Raw genomic sequence first — 17,056 nt, 5'->3', positions numbered from 1 at the left:
ATATATATATATATATATATATATATATAATTTCATACTGAATTGGAATTGGTTTAAAATGTCTCGAATAAAACTAATATTTTTCGATAGTCCTTAACTCGATTAAATTTTTGGTGGTCGGTTTTAGATAATTTTAATTGGAATTGGTTTAAAATGTCTTCAATAAAACTATTTTTTTCTATAGATCTTAACTCAATTGAATTTTTGGTGGTTGGTTTTAGATAATTTCGTTGGTATATTTTTTATGTGGCATAAAACATATATATATATATATATATATGGGTTTTCAAATGGATTTAATAAAAACAGATTAGATATTATCTCTAAGGTTTGAATTCAAGTATTCAAAGAATGAGACGTGCCTAATTAATTACTTACCATATCAATCCCTTAAATTATATGTTTAGTAAAATAAAAGCTTTCACTTGTCTGGGTTTTAATGTTAATATATGATTTTGATGTCCGAGTCAATGCTTATTAACAATTTTTTATGATATTATTTGAAAAAAAAACAATTATTTGCATCTAATTATTCAGTATCAAAATTATAGTTTAATTAGTCTTCCCTAGTTAACCATACGCTGAAAAAAAATAGTTGAGGCTTGTTAAAGCAATAATGTGTGTTTTCCCTTCCAGGTTGTTTTTCTAGGTTTCTGCCTATCAAGTCGGTCCATGAACTCTTCAGCCAATCTCCTCCACTTGTAAAAGACTCAATTACGAGTAAAAAATAAGCTATAGATATAATGGAGTATATGCTTCATTATACATATAAATACTCAACCCTTAAAATTACTTGAAATTGGTTTCTCCAACTTCTACTTAACCTTTACCTAAATGCATACATCTGCTCAGTAAATATTTTTTTTCAGTAGCACTGTAACTTGGACCTTTTGTAATAATAGCTAGGTCCATAACATATCTTGTGGACTCTATGCTGAAAATTTATTTTAATTAAATAAATTATTAGTAGAGGTAAAATTAATCTTAAATTTTTTTTTACTCAAAAATTATTTTTAAAAAATTTAATTATTGATTTATGATAGTTAATTCAATATTAATATAACAAGAATTAATTCTTTAACCACTTATCTTTCAAAAATTATTATAAAACAAAAAAAAGAGTTAATTTTTCAGATTTTACACTCTTCCCCATCTCATTTTTAATTTTTTCTGATCTTTTTATGTTTTAATTTTTCTTCCAGATTCAAATTTTATGTTCATCTCAATGAGAGATATTTGAATTGTATAATTTTTTGTTTAAATATTTTGTTTATAAGTACATTTAAATTATGATGACGTTGTTGAAATTTTAAGAAGCATATTGTAAATATTCTAATTGTACAAATGAAGAAGAGTGATAAAGTTTTAAAAATAAATGATTCATTACTGATAATAATAAAAATTTTATTTATATTTCAATAAGTAATTACTTTTTTTTATTTTAATTTATGCACATATATTTTAATTTATTAGTATATATGCTAAGACTTTAAATTAATATTAATTATAAATTTGGATATATATTTAATATGTATGTTAGTGTTATATTTATATTAATAACATATTTATTATGAGTTATTATATTACATGTTTATAGATTTAATACATGAAAATTAAATGATTGTATGAGATAAGCATAAACTTTTGATCTTAAGCTTCCTCTCTCTACAAAAGAAATATGTCACCGATTGTATCTTAAACTAGCTACCAACGCAAATAGAAATGCCATTTTTGGTAGCTAATAACATGAAGATTAATCAAGAGCTTGTGTTTTTTTTTTTTTTTGAAGTAATGCCAATTGTATCACTTAGCATGCAAGGACACCATTATTACAAGAAAAGAGCTTGCAAAATCTTTGCAAGAAACAAATTCTTCTTGTTTAAGGTGTGCAAAATCTTTTTTTTTTTTTAAATGACTATTTTTTTATATACATCCATGGGACGTCCACCATTTGACTTCTGAACCTGGAGAAAAAAACTGAGATGTCATGACCAGCCAAGCTACCATGAGACCCACAAAGTTGTTGAAGTGGGAGACATGTCATCAACACCATCAGAGCATGGAGCCTTGCCTTGAAGAGGGACTACGCCCTCATTTCTTCCCCTGAGCACGCCTTTCCCTTTCTTCATGTCCTTTTGGCAGCCGGCGTCATCATCAGTCCACGCTCCGAATCAATTTCTCCCCTACCCTCTGAGACCTGAAACCTAACCCACTTTACCTCCTCAAAAGTTTAGCTTCTAAGACAGACAAACAAAATATTTGCTGTTATACAGATTTCATATCATCGCTGAATTGAGGTAATTTGACACCAAAATGCATGCAGGGGGGGGACATGTATTTCCTTTAAGGTGTATTTGACTATTTAGAGCCTACATTACATACCACCAAGAGATACATCTACTCCCTTGTATGAAATATAAGTTTGAAACAACTAAAATCAACTCAAATAATTTATAACTTAATATATAAGATTAAAAAAATTTTAAAAAAAAGTGACAAAACTCGTGAAGTTAAAAAATCTATAATATAATATTAAATAATAAAATTTTAAAAAAAAATCTAAAACAGACTTAAATCAAATTAAGCTATTTACAAAACTTGTAATTCGAGTGATAAGACTAAATTATTTTACAAAGATAAACCTAAAATAATAACGAAGTAAAATTTCAAGTCATCCAAAAAAATTTTAAAGGAAAAACACAAATAACAATAAAATAAATAAAATTAAAAATTAAATAAAATAAAACAAAGAAGAATAAAATTGAAAAATAAAACAACCCAAGAAAAAGATTAATAAAAAGTTACAATCAAAATAATTAGGATGAATGTTAATATTAATATTAAATGAAATAAAAGAATAGAGGATCTAATTTTTTTTAAAAAAATAGCTATTAAATGAAATAAAAGAATAGAGGATCTAAAAAATTAAAAAAAAAATAGTAATTAAAATAATAAGAGTCAAGTTTGATAAATATAAAAAATAATAAAATTAAAAAATCATTTTAATTTTATAAATTATATTAAATAAAATAATTTATAATAAAAAAATAAGAATCAATTTAAAAAAAATCAAATTGAAAAGTTGGTTTGAAAAAAGAGAAAAGGATTGGCAAGGGAATCAAGAGGGAGAAAAGGAAAAGAAAGTTATGGGCCACGCTGAATGATTCAACTACATTTGAAAGAGAGCAAGCAGTAAATATCGAACATCTGCCAAACCCTGCTTACAGTTTGACCATTCTCGTATCCTGCAGTAACGTAAAAAGTAGAAGAAATCTTCAGGCATGGTTTGATACATATAGCTCTCACAATTCACTGGCGGGGACATTTCTCCTTGTTACTGATATTATGCTGTGGAAATCGCCACCTTGGCATGAACACTCTTTTGCATCAAAACCACCTAACTTTTATTCTTTACAATTCTCTACTGTATACAAAGCAAAAAAAAAAAGTGAAACAAAAAGAACTCTCTTTTTCTTTTTACCTGTTCTTTAATCTTCCAAAAGTTCATTTCACCATAAGTCTTCCTAATTCCTGCTTGCAACTTCACTTCTGTTACATCCTCAGGTAAAGAAAGTAGCTGATCCAGAAATTGAGCTCTAATTCTTTTTATGTATCAGCAAAGATAATCACCACACTGCATTGCTTTGCAGCTCCATCTAAACCTATCTCATAATTCTGAGATGGGTTCTCCCTTCTCTCTCACATTGATAATTCTTCTTTCATTAGCTTCAGTGAGAGTTGAAGCTCAAGGGATCAAATCTGCTCGTTTACTTGATCTACTCATCAGAGACTACACACTTAAATCCAGTGGCGTACGCTTCAGGACAGGTATGGTACACACTGTACACTTGCCAGCAAATTTCTCCGGCATCAAAGTCGATGCAGTGAGGTTTCGATGTGGCAGTCTAAGAAGATACGGCGCTCAAGTTAAGGAATTCCATCTGGGTATTGGTGTAACCTTGCAGCCATGTGCTGAGAGACTCGTGGTAATTAGACAAAATTTGGATCTTAACTGGTCCCCTATATATTATGCCAACTATGATTTATCAGGATATCAACTTGTGTCACCTATTTTAGGCCTTTTAGCTTACAATTTTGGTAGTGATGTGAACGTTAGCAACTCTTTTGAGATCGGAATTCATGCTGGAGAAAAACCAATTACTATAGACTTCAGCAATGCATCAACTACTGCCAATGTATCGGGAGTTAGGCCATTGTGTGCTAGTTTTGAAAATGATGGTAGGGTGACAATTAAAGTCCCAGAATCACTTTTTGTTTGTGTAGCTAAAAGGCATGGGCATTATGGTTTGGTGATCAAGTCACCGCCAGCGCCACCACCATCAATGCAGATGATAAAAAGGAAGATCAGCTTGTGGAAAGTGGTGGTTGGGAGCTCAGCTGGGACTGCATTGGGTGTGTTTTTATTGGGGATGCTTTTTGTGGCAATGTGTGTTCAGGTTAAGAAGAAAGCAAGAATGGAGGAAATGGAGAGAAGAGCTTACGAAGAGGAAGCTCTTCAAGTATCGATGGTTGGACATGTCAGGGCTCCTACAGCAACTGTTACTCGGACGACGCCTATAATTGAGCATGGGTCTATACCTTATCCTTCTTGAACTGTTCATTTTCTTTATGATCATTATTCTTTTTGTAATATTAGATGCAAGGACAGGTAATTTGTATTGAGAAGAAGGATAGATTAGCCAAATTCTTTTTGAGTTCTTTATAAGGGTGCAGAGACAAACTCTGTTTCTTGAGTTCTGTTTTCATTTTTTTACTCTCCCTTTAATTCCTTCTCTTCTTTATTCTGTTTTTAGAATACAATCCCTTTATGATTCATACAAGGTAATGGGGCAATAATCTTGGTTTACGGCAGACAATTTCTAGATCAGAATAACCAATTCAAATTTTGAATCTTTAAATAACATGCAGAATTCGTCTCTTTTTTTCTCTGCTGATTCACTTGTTTGTCTATTTTCTTACAAGCTAATTAAGCATTCAGAAATGAAAAATTGTAACCTCTCTTCTTCTTCTTCTTTTCGGGCGGGCGAGGGTAAAGCTGCTAAAGTCAAAGTTCGCCTAATACTGTAATAGTTGTTTGAGAGGTAAAAAGAAAAAGAAAAGGCAACACGTTCTATAATGCTGTTTAAGATAATGTTTCCATATATCATGGCAGCACAGGCATGTCCGATGTACCTTTTAGAATGAGCATAGAGAAAAGACTTTTGTAATAGTCTTCGTGATCTGAGGAAAAGTCAAACCTCATACTTGAACATAGTGGCGGGTAGGGTTCAGTATAGTTGCTTCTTTTCTTTTCTTTTCTTTTTTGGCTTGAAAAGATTTTTTTTAAAAAAAAATTTAATATTAATATATTAAAATAATTGGAAAACATTAAAAAAAATATTTTTTTATTAAACAGCGTTTATTAAAATAATTGGAAAACATTAAAAAAAAATATTTTTTTATTAAAGAACCGCGTTATCACACAAACTTTTGTCTGACTTCTTGCTTTCACATCAGAAATGCTGTCGATATTGGCCCACTTAACATCAAAGTTACTGTACGAATGATCAGTCAAAATGTTTTAGAATTTGAAATGTGCTCCAGTAATTTGCTCAAAGGTTTTGAATTTATAAATGCAGGTCCTTACAGGCGTCCATGGAAAAAGGTGCATTTCTGATTGGAAACCCATAAAAGGTGTGCCTCTGTGTTTACCACTTCAGTTTCTGGATTTTGGTACTTTTGCATGTTAATCTTTCTATGACACTTGAGCAGCTTCATAATTGTGTTTCAGTTGCAGTATCATCCCAAAGTGAGCTTGTGAAACCTCTTCTTGCAACAGAGGCATGCTTTTCGACATTGTCTTTATCTGCCCAAAGCTGGAGTAAGGGTAACTGGGAGGTGCTTGTAAACAAGAAGCGAATTCGTCAAAAAAATTTCTAATAAATTGATGACAACATCTAGCCTAAAGGTTTCGGTTAGCTTAAACTGAAATGATAACCAGTAATCAGTTTTGGGTTGCTGTTAATTTTAGGCAGTGTGTTTGCAGGATTTGTGTTGAAAATTTGTGGTAGAAGACGATGAAGAATTATTGCTGAAAATATGAATAATTGTTGCTAGAAAGTCCTTTAACCAATGCTATAGAATTTGTTGTTTTTGTTGGGTTGAAATGGTGAGGAACTGTGGGGAAATCTGTGTAAGTTACGCTCTTGAGTTTGATATTTTTATTTGCTTGAAATGGTTGGGAATTGTTGAGCGATCTGTTATAGATATGAATTTAGTGGTATTTTTATAAATATTAAGACATTGCGGCAATGACTAGGTTTTCAAAATAATAGCTATATTTTTGTTATTTTTAGTCATTAGAGTCACTTTACTCATTAAATTAAATATAATGACAAACTTATTATCAATAATGTAAGTTTTTTTATTAACTTTTTTTGAACTAAAACAAGAGAACGTAAAGCATTATGAAGTTATTAAAATTAAGAAATGAAAGTGTAATTTTTCAAACTACAAAAGAAAAGATAAAACATAAATGAAATTATATAAAGGTCGAAGTAATTATTTATAAAAAAGTATGGTTTTAGCTTGAAGGTTGATAAATCTTGAGCTTTAAGGTAAATGATTTCTATTTATTGATGAGTTGTGGATTCTATGATCCTATAAGAAGTAGGATTTTTATTTCATTTGGTTTCAATGTTTTATATTTTATTTATCAAGTTAAACTATTGAAGTAAAAAAAACAAAAACAAAAACTCTTCGAAGTATGTTAATAAAAACCTAGGATGAAACGTTGCTTAGAAGTTGTCTTATTTTGATTACCCTTATGGGTTAAGCTTAGGCATGTCCAGAAAATTGCTAGGCCAACGAGATTAAAGATGCAAATTAACTAAGATGAAAGCATCGGCAAACCTTAATTTGTACCAAAACAACACTCGTTGGGAAAAACAACCACTTCATGGGTTCCCACAACCCGCCGTAAGCAAATGCTTAGCAGATGGGAGCCATCATGAATTGGAAGATAGGCTAAGCCCGAAATTTCAGTAAGCCAAAATGATTAGAAACATCGACAGAACATTTTAGTCTAAGACAATGGCTTTCTTAGTTAGTTTGAAATTATTTTTTATTGATAAACCTACATTTTTATTGTTATATTTTCGGTTTTCTTAGCCTAGAGAGAAAAATTATTGTTTCAAGTTGTTTTTAAGTTTTAAAATAATTTTTTAGATTTTTTTAAGTTATTGATAGATCTATTCACATTCCTAGCATGATTTAGTTGAATAATAAGGATTTTGGTAAAAAAATATTTAGTTTTAATTTTTTAATCATTACAATAATTGAAATTTGGATTAAGTTAAACAACAAATCAATTGACTTCCGCAACATGTCGTTCATCCCAATTATATTTTTTTAAATAAAATAGGCTTATACATGGGATCTTTTACATTGAACAGGCTAAGCAGCACATAGCTTCTTTTAATTTTTTGTAATTTTGGTTTTTAAGTAAAAATCATGCTTTTTAAAAAAAAAAAATTTTTAAGTAAAAATCATGCTTTTTAAAAAGTTTTTTTTTTAATTTTTAATTTATATTTCAATTAATACCCTTCTATATGGTTTTTATTTTTATTTTTGTATTTAATATTTGTTTAAAAAGTGATTGCTTTTTAAATATTTTATATATATTTAATTCTTGAATAGATTTTTCTTACTCATCTACTACAATATGTTTTATTTTATATAATTGAACTTTATTTTTAGATTTTTTTCTAATAAGTGCAACTTTGTGAGAGTTTTTTTTTTTCTTTTGATTTTATCTAATCAATTTTATATGTGTGTTTATTTTTACTATTATTTGATTAAAAAATAATTTTATTAAATAATTATTAAATATAACCAGGTAAACAAACCATGTTTTAATGTCAAATATTTTGATTTACATCCGTCTCCTAACTTTAGTAAATATGTATATAATTTATCGTTGATGATTTTTTTTTATTTGTTGATATAGAAGGTTTTTGATTAATTTAATTATATATATTCACAAACTTTTCAATTTACACTTGATATTTTTTATGAAAAAAAAAACATGTAAAAAAAGCCTACATGTGTAGTTTTTTTTAATAACAAATATTTAATTTATGATGAAACACAAGTTAAATAGCTAGTTTTTTAAAATTAAAAAAAATAAAAAATAGCATCTTTATGATTTTTATGTGGCCATAATTAAAAAAAATCAAAGAATAATTAATTCACAAAGATGATATAAAAATAACAATAAAAAATTCATTTAATATTCTGGCATATTTGTTCTTACAATTTATTGCTTAATATGATCATATATAGTTATTGAAAAATTTATTTCAAATATAAACTAATATCATTTATAAAATATACATGATAAAATAATTTTTTAAATAATATTATAATTATTAATTTAAATAAATATTTAATTTAAATTCTAGAAAATAGATTTCAAGCTTTAGACCAAGCGTGTATGAGCTTAGATTAAGCTCACATAATTTGACACTTTTGTTTTCTTTTCTTTTATATTAAGTAGAGTACATGCCATTTATTCAATATTTAAAAAATACATTGCATAATTTTCAACAATAATTATTCAGCCACTTCTAATTTTGGTGAAAATCAGGGCTAATTTTATTTTTTGAAAAGCACTTCTGGAACATTGTAGAAACTTAAATTACCCTATTTATAACCCCAAAATGCTATAAAATCACCATAAAAACTAAAAATTAATCTGAATTTAAAATATTTTTATGATCCTCAATTTACTTTCTTTTTTCAACGGGTTGATGGGAAAAAAAACATTATTACTGAACTTTTTTTTATAAAAAGAACCAATGGACACTAGGATTAATATATTTTGTGATAGAAATATGGTTGGATGAATTTTTTATCTTTTTTATATATTTTGATGATTTAATTTCATTTCTCATAACTCAAAACGTGATAAAAATAAAATTTGAGGAATGAAATTAAAAGGAATTAAGTTTTTTTTTAATATATAATATGTTTTTATTGTATTATTTATGCTTTATTTGCGTTGTTTTGGATAGAAAAATAGTAATTTGTGCGTTTTTGATAGCTGTGTTGATACTTTGTATCTTTTTAATCCATTGTGTTATGCATTGGGAGCGACAATTTAATGGAATCAACAGGAATTCAGCCAAGGAAGTTTCGTCGGTGATTATAAAGTTTCCCAGTTTTGTCATTGGTTCTGGCCACTTTAAAATTTCAACCGTACCGCATGAGCATGTATTCAAATATACTGCCCGTGTATATTGTCAAGGTGTGTGTGTATATACAGTACATTTCCCAGGAATACAATGTCAAAATACTCTGGAACCGAAATATATATAATATTCTAATTAAAAAAAAACAGAATACTATCCGAAATGTAATTGACAATGCTGTACCAAGATGAACTTTTGCTGGTCACTATTTTTTTTTCTATTGAATTTAAATTACTATAATCCTTGGAAATATTTTTTTAACTACCTTAAAGTTTATGTTGTTAATGTAAAAGACATGTTTTTTTTTTTTTTTAAAAGGAAAAAATATATAAAAAAATAAGGATTTTGACTAAAGAAATATACTTTTCCTCCATAATTTAAATCCTTTTACTTTTGAATATTTATTTTAATTGGTGTAGAATTAAATAATTTATTTTTTAAAAAATAGTTTCGCTTCCTTTACTCTTTCTTAAATTCTATAATTGATTATATTTATGTTATCTTTTTATATAATCTATACTTATAAAATATTTATACATGTATTCATCTTTTGTTTTTATTCATATTTTTTTATATATTAAAAATTAATTTGAAATCCTACCAAAATCATAGCGTGGCAACACAGTGGGGATGATTACTAGTAAGCTAATAAATTGCTATCATCTTAAATTTAAAATTGTTGCTTTCTAATTTTTATATTCCAATTCTTGAATACTTTGATCACCCTATCACTGACTTATCAGTGGTTGGGCCTGGGCTAATGAGATGTTAAGGGTCCGTGGGCTCAGTTAATTCTTCCCAAATAAGGTTAAACAACCCAACCCTAGCTGAAAGAAGCAATCCCCTGTCCAAATTTCCAAAACTAACATACCTTATCCTTCTCCGATACTGACACGGAAACATATTCAAAAAATACAGTGATAAATCCACAAATCAGACGGTATTCTTTCTTTCATTCCAAAACCCCTATATAAGCTTTCTACACCTAACCCAACGTTCGCTCGCTCGCTCGCAATTAAAAAAAAAAACCCACCATTACTGCACTGTCTGTTACTCACTTCCTCTTATTTCCCGGTAAAATTTACTTCCTTCGACACATCGTCATCATCTTCTCCATTCTCCCTCCCTCTCTCTTAGGGTTTCTTCCCAATGGCCGATCCCACGATGTCACCGTCAAACCAATCGCAGCTCAATGTTGCAGATTCCACGACGCAACGTCGTCAACATCATTTAAATCTTGAAAGCCTAGCTCCATCACCGTCATCATCGGAACATGTCAACCGTCTGATTAATTCTAATCATTATATTTCCCCCTCGAGACCTATTTACTCCGATAGGTTTATTCCCTGTAGATCCAGCTCCAATTTCGCTCTTTTCAACATCTCTTTCCCCTCGCCTTCTGCAACCGCGGGTAGTTCGCCGGGGGACGGAGGGAAGGAGGACAATCCCAATGCGTATGCAGCGTTACTCAGGAATGCTCTTTTTGGTCCTCAGACTCCGGATAAGAAAGAATGGGGAACAGGGGCGACTGGACGGAATATTTTCCGGTACAAGACGGAGACTAGGCAGTCAATGCACTCGCTTTCGCCTTTCGGGTTTGATGGTTTAAGTGGTCCTGGTGTTAGTAATGTTGCTATTAAGGCTCCTAGGAAGGTTTCTAGATCACCTTATAAGGTTGGTGTTATCGTAAATTGTTGTCGAATTTTGAGTTTCATGAGATTTGATGAAATACGGGTTTTATTGATTGATCATGCGTTTTTTTTTTTTTTTGCGTTTTTTTGTAGGTATTGGATGCCCCTGCATTGCATGATGATTTTTATTTGAATTTGGTGGATTGGTCGTCGCATAATGTGTTGGCAGTGGGGTTAGGGACATGTGTGTATTTATGGAATGCTTGTAGTAGCAAGGTTAGTGTTGTGGGTTATGAAGTTTAATGTATTTTTTCCTTTTAGTTTTTTCTTGATGGGTTTTTAACTCTAAAGTTGGTTTACGGTGTAATATAGGTGACCAAATTGTGTGATTTGGGGAATGATGATGGTGTATGTTCAGTAGAATGGGCTCATCGTGGTACACATCTTGCTGTTGGAACCAGCAATGGGAAAGTTCAGGTTAGTTATAGTTTGTATTTATGTTGAGCTTCTGATACATGTTCTTGTTGTGTTGATTTCAATTTGGTTTATGGATATAGAAATGCTTTATGATTGCAAAAATGAATGTAAAAAAATGCTGAGTCTATAGGGGGGATAAGAAAAGAAATTGATATTTCAAAAGAATGTGGTGGTCAAGGATTATTGCATTAGCAACATAGGTGAGAGGTAAGTAAATAGTAAGAAATATGGGTGTCGATCAAATTAGGGTCAACAAATTTCAACTTGGTATGTGGCTGGAAGAGACTGTCTGTCTCAGAAGTGTTGATTCGCTGGGCCTTGAGGGGTTTTATTCACAGTTTTTACTGCCACAGGCAGGTAAAACTGTAGGGGGTTTCTGAACTAGATGTTTAAGGGGTATATGGTTTATTGGAAGCATTAGGTGTTTTGTACCCATAGATCATGTTTATGGCCATACTTGAACCTAGACATACAAAGGTCCAGGGCACCGTCACCAGAATATCTTAGAAATTTATCATCAAACTGAATATTTGCATGTGGGATGCTCTAGATCTTTTTCTAGAGAGGAGACATGAAGAAGGGAAAATTATAATTTTCAAAATCCCAACCATTCTGAGGTAGCTTTTTTACATGCATGATGTGGCTGCTAATGCATACCATAATCATGACGTCCTCACAATTCAGCTGATATTTATTCTCTATTTAATGTATTATTGTTCAATCCCTTACTGTTTTGGCATCTTGGTCCACTGCATCTTGTTGCAGTTAATTGTAATGCAAGAATGGAAGTAGATAGTGTTGTTATGTCCTACCACCTTTAGATTTTAGTATATTGCTTGATCAACCTAGCAATATTTTGATGATATTCTCATCAACTTATATGTAGATTTGGGATGCTTCACACTGTAAAAGGATTAGAATCATGGAGGGTCATCGGTTGCGAGTTGGGGCCTTGGCCTGGAGTTCATCAATGCTGTCTTCGGGTAGCCGGGATAAGAGCATTCTTCAACGAGATATACGAGCACATGAAGACTTTGTTAGTAAACTCTCTGGACACAAGTCAGAGGTTGGACTCCCCTACATTTGTTCACACTGATTTGACTTTTTGTTCAACCCTTTTATGCTGTTTACTTTGGGCTTCCCTAGAATTATCATTCTTCCTTTGCATTCGTCTCCATTCTGTAAATGCTAGTAGCGGGCATTTGTTATTACATATTATAACCTATCTATTCTATTTTTATTCTGTTTATTGCATTTATGCTTCTCAGCCTAATAATCAATTTGTTGGGATCTAGGTTTGTGGACTGAAGTGGTCTTATGATAACCGTGAGTTAGCATCCGGCGGAAATGATAATCGAGTGAGTAGTTTTTTCTCTACAGCATATTGTTATGATTGCTGGACATGTGTTCATGGTTTCCTGCATGGAAGACTAATATGCTGTCATCTATATGCAGCTTTTTGTTTGGAATCAACATTCAACCCAACCTGTGCTAAAATACTGTGAGCATACAGCGGCTGTAAAAGCAATTGCTTGGTCACCCCATCTTCATGGACTTCTTGCATCTGGGGGTGGGACTGCTGACCGGTGTATACGATTCTGGAATACAACCACCAACTCACATCTCAGCTGCATGGACACTGGCAGTCAGGTAAAATATATGTTTGCTAATCACTTCTACTGTACTTCTTAGATATGATATGAAATGTACATGGTTAGGAACTCCTTACTGGCAACTCATATCTGCATTTTCTTTTTTTTGGAACGTAGCGTAAGAAAGTGTTCAATGATCGATGGAGCATGTATTAAGAAAGTGTGGTCCCATATCATAAGATGGCAAATTGCCAGCGCACATACTTCTACGTGCATGTAGTCTTGGATTATTATATCATAATTTTACTCAAAATTTACCCCCGTTCTCTCTCCTGTACCAAAACTTTTTACTCTTCAGTTTTCATCCATTTCAGGTGTGCAATCTTGTGTGGTCTAAGAATGTCAATGAACTAGTCAGCACACATGGATACTCCCAAAACCAAATAATAGTATGGAGATACCCCACGATGTCAAAGGTACTGAAGTTGGTGTATTTGTGATGATAGCATATTATCTCTCATCACTCATTGTATTAACATTTCTTCCTTTCTTGCAGTTGGCAACTCTGACAGGCCATACATACAGAGTACTTTATCTTGCCATCTCACCAGACGGACAGGTAGTTGATTCTTCATTCTTGATAACTGTAGCTTTTCTTCCAATAAATTAGCAGTTATGCCAATCATTTCTTTTGTTTTAATGTTTCTTTTCTTAACTGTAATAACAACTTTTAACCGATTCAGACAATTGTCACTGGAGCTGGAGATGAGACACTGCGGTTTTGGAATGTGTTCCCTTCCCCTAAATCTCAGGTAATAGTTTTCATTGAATGGTGATAATGTTTAATTGAGTCCACACTCATATTTATAACCATACTTATTTATTTTATTTTATTTTATTTTGGGGGGGTGGAATAACCATACTTATTTATTTTATTTTATTTAGGGGGGGTGGGGGGGGGGGAACCCAGGTGCATGTTCTTTCTAGTAAATATGACTACTTTTCTATACCTCTTATCAATAATGTGTGCTACCAAGATTTAAGGATAGGAAAGTGTCAAGAGTAGACATGCCGTGTCAACTTTTTGGTTTTGCGTACCCTAACCCAGCAGAAGACTAACTCGGTATATGGTTTGACTGTTATGGTAGAACACAGAGAGTGAAATTGGAGCATCATCTCTCGGTAGAACTACAATCCGGTAACTCCTTCAGCGGTTGCTTTGGGAGAGTTTCTTGGCTGTGCAGACTTTGTTAGTCCAGAGTTTCTTGGGCTGTTTTAGCATGAGGGATGGAACTTGGAAAATGTGCTTATAACCTGGAGATTATTTCCGTTCGAATGGAGTTCATCAGTTTGGTTTTCTCGAACCAGTCCAGGACATGAAAATGCTATAAGCGGGATTGGAGGTGACGAATTGTCATGTGATTCTCGGGAAATTATAAGTCTCCTCCTCCTCCCCGTTTGATGCGTGGCATTTACTATTAAATGCTTCTTGCATTGTATATCAACAGATGACAGTAAAAGATGTTTCAAGGTGGCGGTTTACCATTTATTCATAGTTTATGTAAATAATTATTACTTCCACATTTATCTGTCTATCAATGAAATATTGCATAGCTGAATCCGAATTCATTGGCATATAGAAAATAATTTTGCAAATCCCAGAATGATCCTCTCGAGGCGTTATAATTTCCTTGTATGGTCGCAGCTTGTTTGAATATTAAAAAATATCACTTTTACATGACGCATGACACCTGTGTTTTTTTTTTTGGGGGGGGGTCGCAACACAGTCGCAGCGTCCTCCGACAATGGCAAGTTCATGTATATTAGAACGTGCTTGCACGTGAAACAAGAGATTCTGGGATGCAAAGAACAAAAGACAAGTGTCTCAACCCCAGTGCTCAAAGTCTTGGTAGATTGGGTAATATTTACATTCTTCCCTCCCTAGTTACGTACCGTCTCGAGAGAAAATAAAACAAGGTCCAAACTGGTAGATCCTTAGGGCTGTTGAGCTTGTTGAAAGCTCTGCTGGGTGCTTGGATTATTCTTGTTCTCCTGGGGAACTATTTCGGACCATGGGATCAAGCTCATTGGTGGAAAGCAACACTTACAGTCCTCTTGGCATGGCTCCGGCAAGTTCCAGTTGCTTGCTTGCTCCTTGTTCTCAGGGGCCCCGCCAGATTCAGCAGGATAAGGTGCTGCGGCATCCTTGAGTGGACCCCAGCACTCTACCTTGTTGAATTCTGGAATGTTGGAATGAAAGTAAACCCAAACTAAAGCCTCCTGCAATTCAGGATAGCTGCTAAACAAATTCCCATCTCCATGAAAGAAGGCCTTCAATACCTAGTCATCCCAATATTTTTTTCCATGTGATTCAAGAGACTACTTACGATAATCAAAATTGACAAAAGAAGCAACAAACAATTATTGAACATACCACAGGAAGTTCTTTGCGGAAGATGAAATATCTAAGTCTACAACATAAATCTAGGAGAAAATGGCCTCCACTTATATGGCAGTGAACATGGAGAGACATCTTTCCCTTCACTTTCTTCCACTCTGCCACCACTTCATCTCGGTACAATTTGTTGGACCATCCCTGCAACTGCAAGAAAACCTCAGTTCCTTTCTATCCTTCAGTTCATTAATCTTATTAAGAAAAGGATGTACAATATCAAGCAACTCTGTAAATCCCCTGTTCGTTCCGTTTATCTTGTCTAGAAACTCAGATCCTGTTGATTTAAAAGTGAAATCATGTGCTTCCAGTCATAAAGTTTCCCATCCCCCCTCCCCCCCTCTGGTTTTACTGCAATTTAAGATTCCAGCTTAAAGGGGAAATATAGTTTAATTAGCAGATTGAATAAGTTTGATGATCTCTTAATTCCAGAAAGGTTTTTGGTAAAACAGGATTACCTGAGAATTGTTGATGGTTTGTGAGATGGCTAAAGTAAGTTTAGCTGTAATATCACTATGTGTTAGTGTATAAGTCCTTGGCAGATTCCCTGGATGTTTCTTCTCATCAACCCCTAAAAACAACACCTTCAGTTTTGATGCCTCAAAAATAGATGGCCCAAATAACCTTGCCACCTGATACGATCAACAAAGCACAAAACACACAATAAGAAGAATAACAACAAAAGGAATCCAAGAGAAGAAAAATGAAAAGAATCCAAGAGAAGCAAGACTTACAGGACTGATAGATTGGTTCTTCCTCTTGAGTTTTTTCTTTGAAGCAAAGAGAGAGCTATTTTGATCAAGTATAGAGGGTCTAAGCTTTGAAGGAAGAAAGGGAGCAACTGCCAGAGAGCCCATCTCCAATTCCTCTCTGCAAGTAGACCTTAGCTCCGACTTAAGAGGCACCCCAGAAAATTGGAAGGACGCTTTGCTAAAATACTTGCAAAGTATAGTATTATCTCTCTAAATTCAGCCAAAAAAAAAACTAGAGAAAGTTTAGGAGACTTGAAACTTGGGGGATATTTTTCGCTTTTGCTTTGCTTGCATGCCTTAACTTGAGAGTTGAGAGGATTTCGAGTTTTGAACAGAAAAGCAATGGCGTGGTCCTAAAAACCAACCCGAGAAGCAAGAAGATGGTGTCTATCTTTTGAGCGAATAACAGGCTCTAGGCTCAAATAATAGCTGTTTTGTAGCATTGATAGCGGCGAGACAGTTTCTTAAAGCAAAAGACTTCTCGTAGGTCCCGTATGGAAGACTGCCACGTTGTGGCATCATGCAATTATCACACGTGTAACACAATCACATTCACCGTCAGAGTTGGTTTGGTGAAAGTGGTTTTGGTTGACAGAGATACCCGAACGGTTGGTTCAATTCAGCCCTGACCCAAAATTGAAGCTTTGGTAGTTAGAAATACACTCGGTAGTATTTGTTTTTGCCCTTCAATTATATTTTAGATTTGTTTTGCTTGAAATTATTTTTTTATATATTGTTAAATTGTTTATAAAAAGATAAATTTTAAAAGATAAAAAATATATTATTTTATATATTTTTAAATTAAAGATATTTTAGAAAACATCTCTAATCACAAAAAATCAAACTGAGAACCAAATTACAGAAATTGAGGGGTAAAAAACTAGACATCTGATCATGGAAA

At 32.6% G+C, this 17,056-nt stretch overlaps 3 protein-coding genes across 3 annotated transcripts; 2 read left to right on the top strand and 1 right to left on the bottom strand.

Annotated features, from left to right (window-relative positions):
• The first annotated feature begins 3,243 nt into the window (after positions 1-3,243).
• LOC105132192 (uncharacterized) lies at positions 3,244-4,841 on the top strand. The gene has a single exon (XM_011035535.1). The coding sequence runs from the start codon at positions 3,681-3,683 to the stop codon at positions 4,611-4,613; it is 933 nt and encodes a 310-aa protein (XP_011033837.1). The 5' UTR covers positions 3,244-3,680; the 3' UTR covers positions 4,614-4,841.
• Positions 4,842-10,240: 5,399 nt separating this feature from the next.
• Positions 10,241-14,568, top strand: LOC105132191 (protein FIZZY-RELATED 2-like). Its single transcript, XM_011035534.1, has 10 exons — positions 10,241-10,925; positions 11,036-11,158; positions 11,255-11,359; positions 12,246-12,425; positions 12,655-12,717; positions 12,815-13,009; positions 13,326-13,427; positions 13,508-13,570; positions 13,695-13,763; positions 14,100-14,568. The coding sequence occupies exons 1-10, from the start codon at positions 10,401-10,403 to the stop codon at positions 14,151-14,153; spliced, it is 1,479 nt and encodes a 492-aa protein (XP_011033836.1). The 5' UTR covers positions 10,241-10,400; the 3' UTR covers positions 14,154-14,568.
• A 71-nt stretch (positions 14,569-14,639) lies between these two features.
• Positions 14,640-16,602, bottom strand: LOC105132188 (protein STAY-GREEN 1, chloroplastic-like). The gene is made up of 4 exons (XM_011035533.1): positions 16,138-16,602; positions 15,862-16,035; positions 15,386-15,553; positions 14,640-15,291 (listed from the first exon to the last, which is right to left on the bottom strand). The coding sequence occupies exons 1-4, from the start codon at positions 16,258-16,260 to the stop codon at positions 14,947-14,949; spliced, it is 810 nt and encodes a 269-aa protein (XP_011033835.1). The 5' UTR covers positions 16,261-16,602; the 3' UTR covers positions 14,640-14,946.
• Positions 16,603-17,056: the final 454 nt, after the last annotated feature.

This window comes from Populus euphratica, unplaced genomic scaffold (assembly GCF_000495115.2).
Source record: "Populus euphratica unplaced genomic scaffold, PopEup_1.0 scaffold39.1, whole genome shotgun sequence".
Lineage (NCBI taxonomy): Eukaryota > Viridiplantae > Streptophyta > Magnoliopsida > Malpighiales > Salicaceae > Populus > Populus euphratica.
This window is presented reverse-complemented; position numbering and strand designations above follow the sequence as displayed.

What these genes read in the sequence shown, in the direction of transcription:
- LOC105132192 (XM_011035535.1), top strand. Translation starts at nt 3,681, where the DNA reads ATGGGTTCTCCCTTCTCTCTCACATTGATAATTCTTCTTTCATTAGCT.
- LOC105132191 (XM_011035534.1), top strand. Translation starts at nt 10,401, where the DNA reads ATGGCCGATCCCACGATGTCACCGTCAAACCAATCGCAGCTCAATGTT. An exon ending in TTTCTAGATCACCTTATAAG is followed by an intron (nt 10,926 to 11,035) that starts GTTGGTGTTATC and finishes GTTTTTTTGTAG; the next exon opens with GTATTGGATGCCCCTGCATT. An exon ending in GCATGGACACTGGCAGTCAG is followed by an intron (nt 13,010 to 13,325) that starts GTAAAATATATG and finishes CATCCATTTCAG; the next exon opens with GTGTGCAATCTTGTGTGGTC.
- LOC105132188 (XM_011035533.1), bottom strand. Translation starts at nt 16,260, where the DNA reads ATGGGCTCTCTGGCAGTTGCTCCCTTTCTTCCTTCAAAGCTTAGACCC. An exon ending in AAACCATCAACAATTCTCAG is followed by an intron (nt 15,554 to 15,861) that starts GTAATCCTGTTT and finishes GTTTTCTTGCAG; the next exon opens with TTGCAGGGATGGTCCAACAA. An exon ending in TCCGCAAAGAACTTCCTGTG is followed by an intron (nt 15,292 to 15,385) that starts GTATGTTCAATA and finishes TGGGATGACTAG; the next exon opens with GTATTGAAGGCCTTCTTTCA.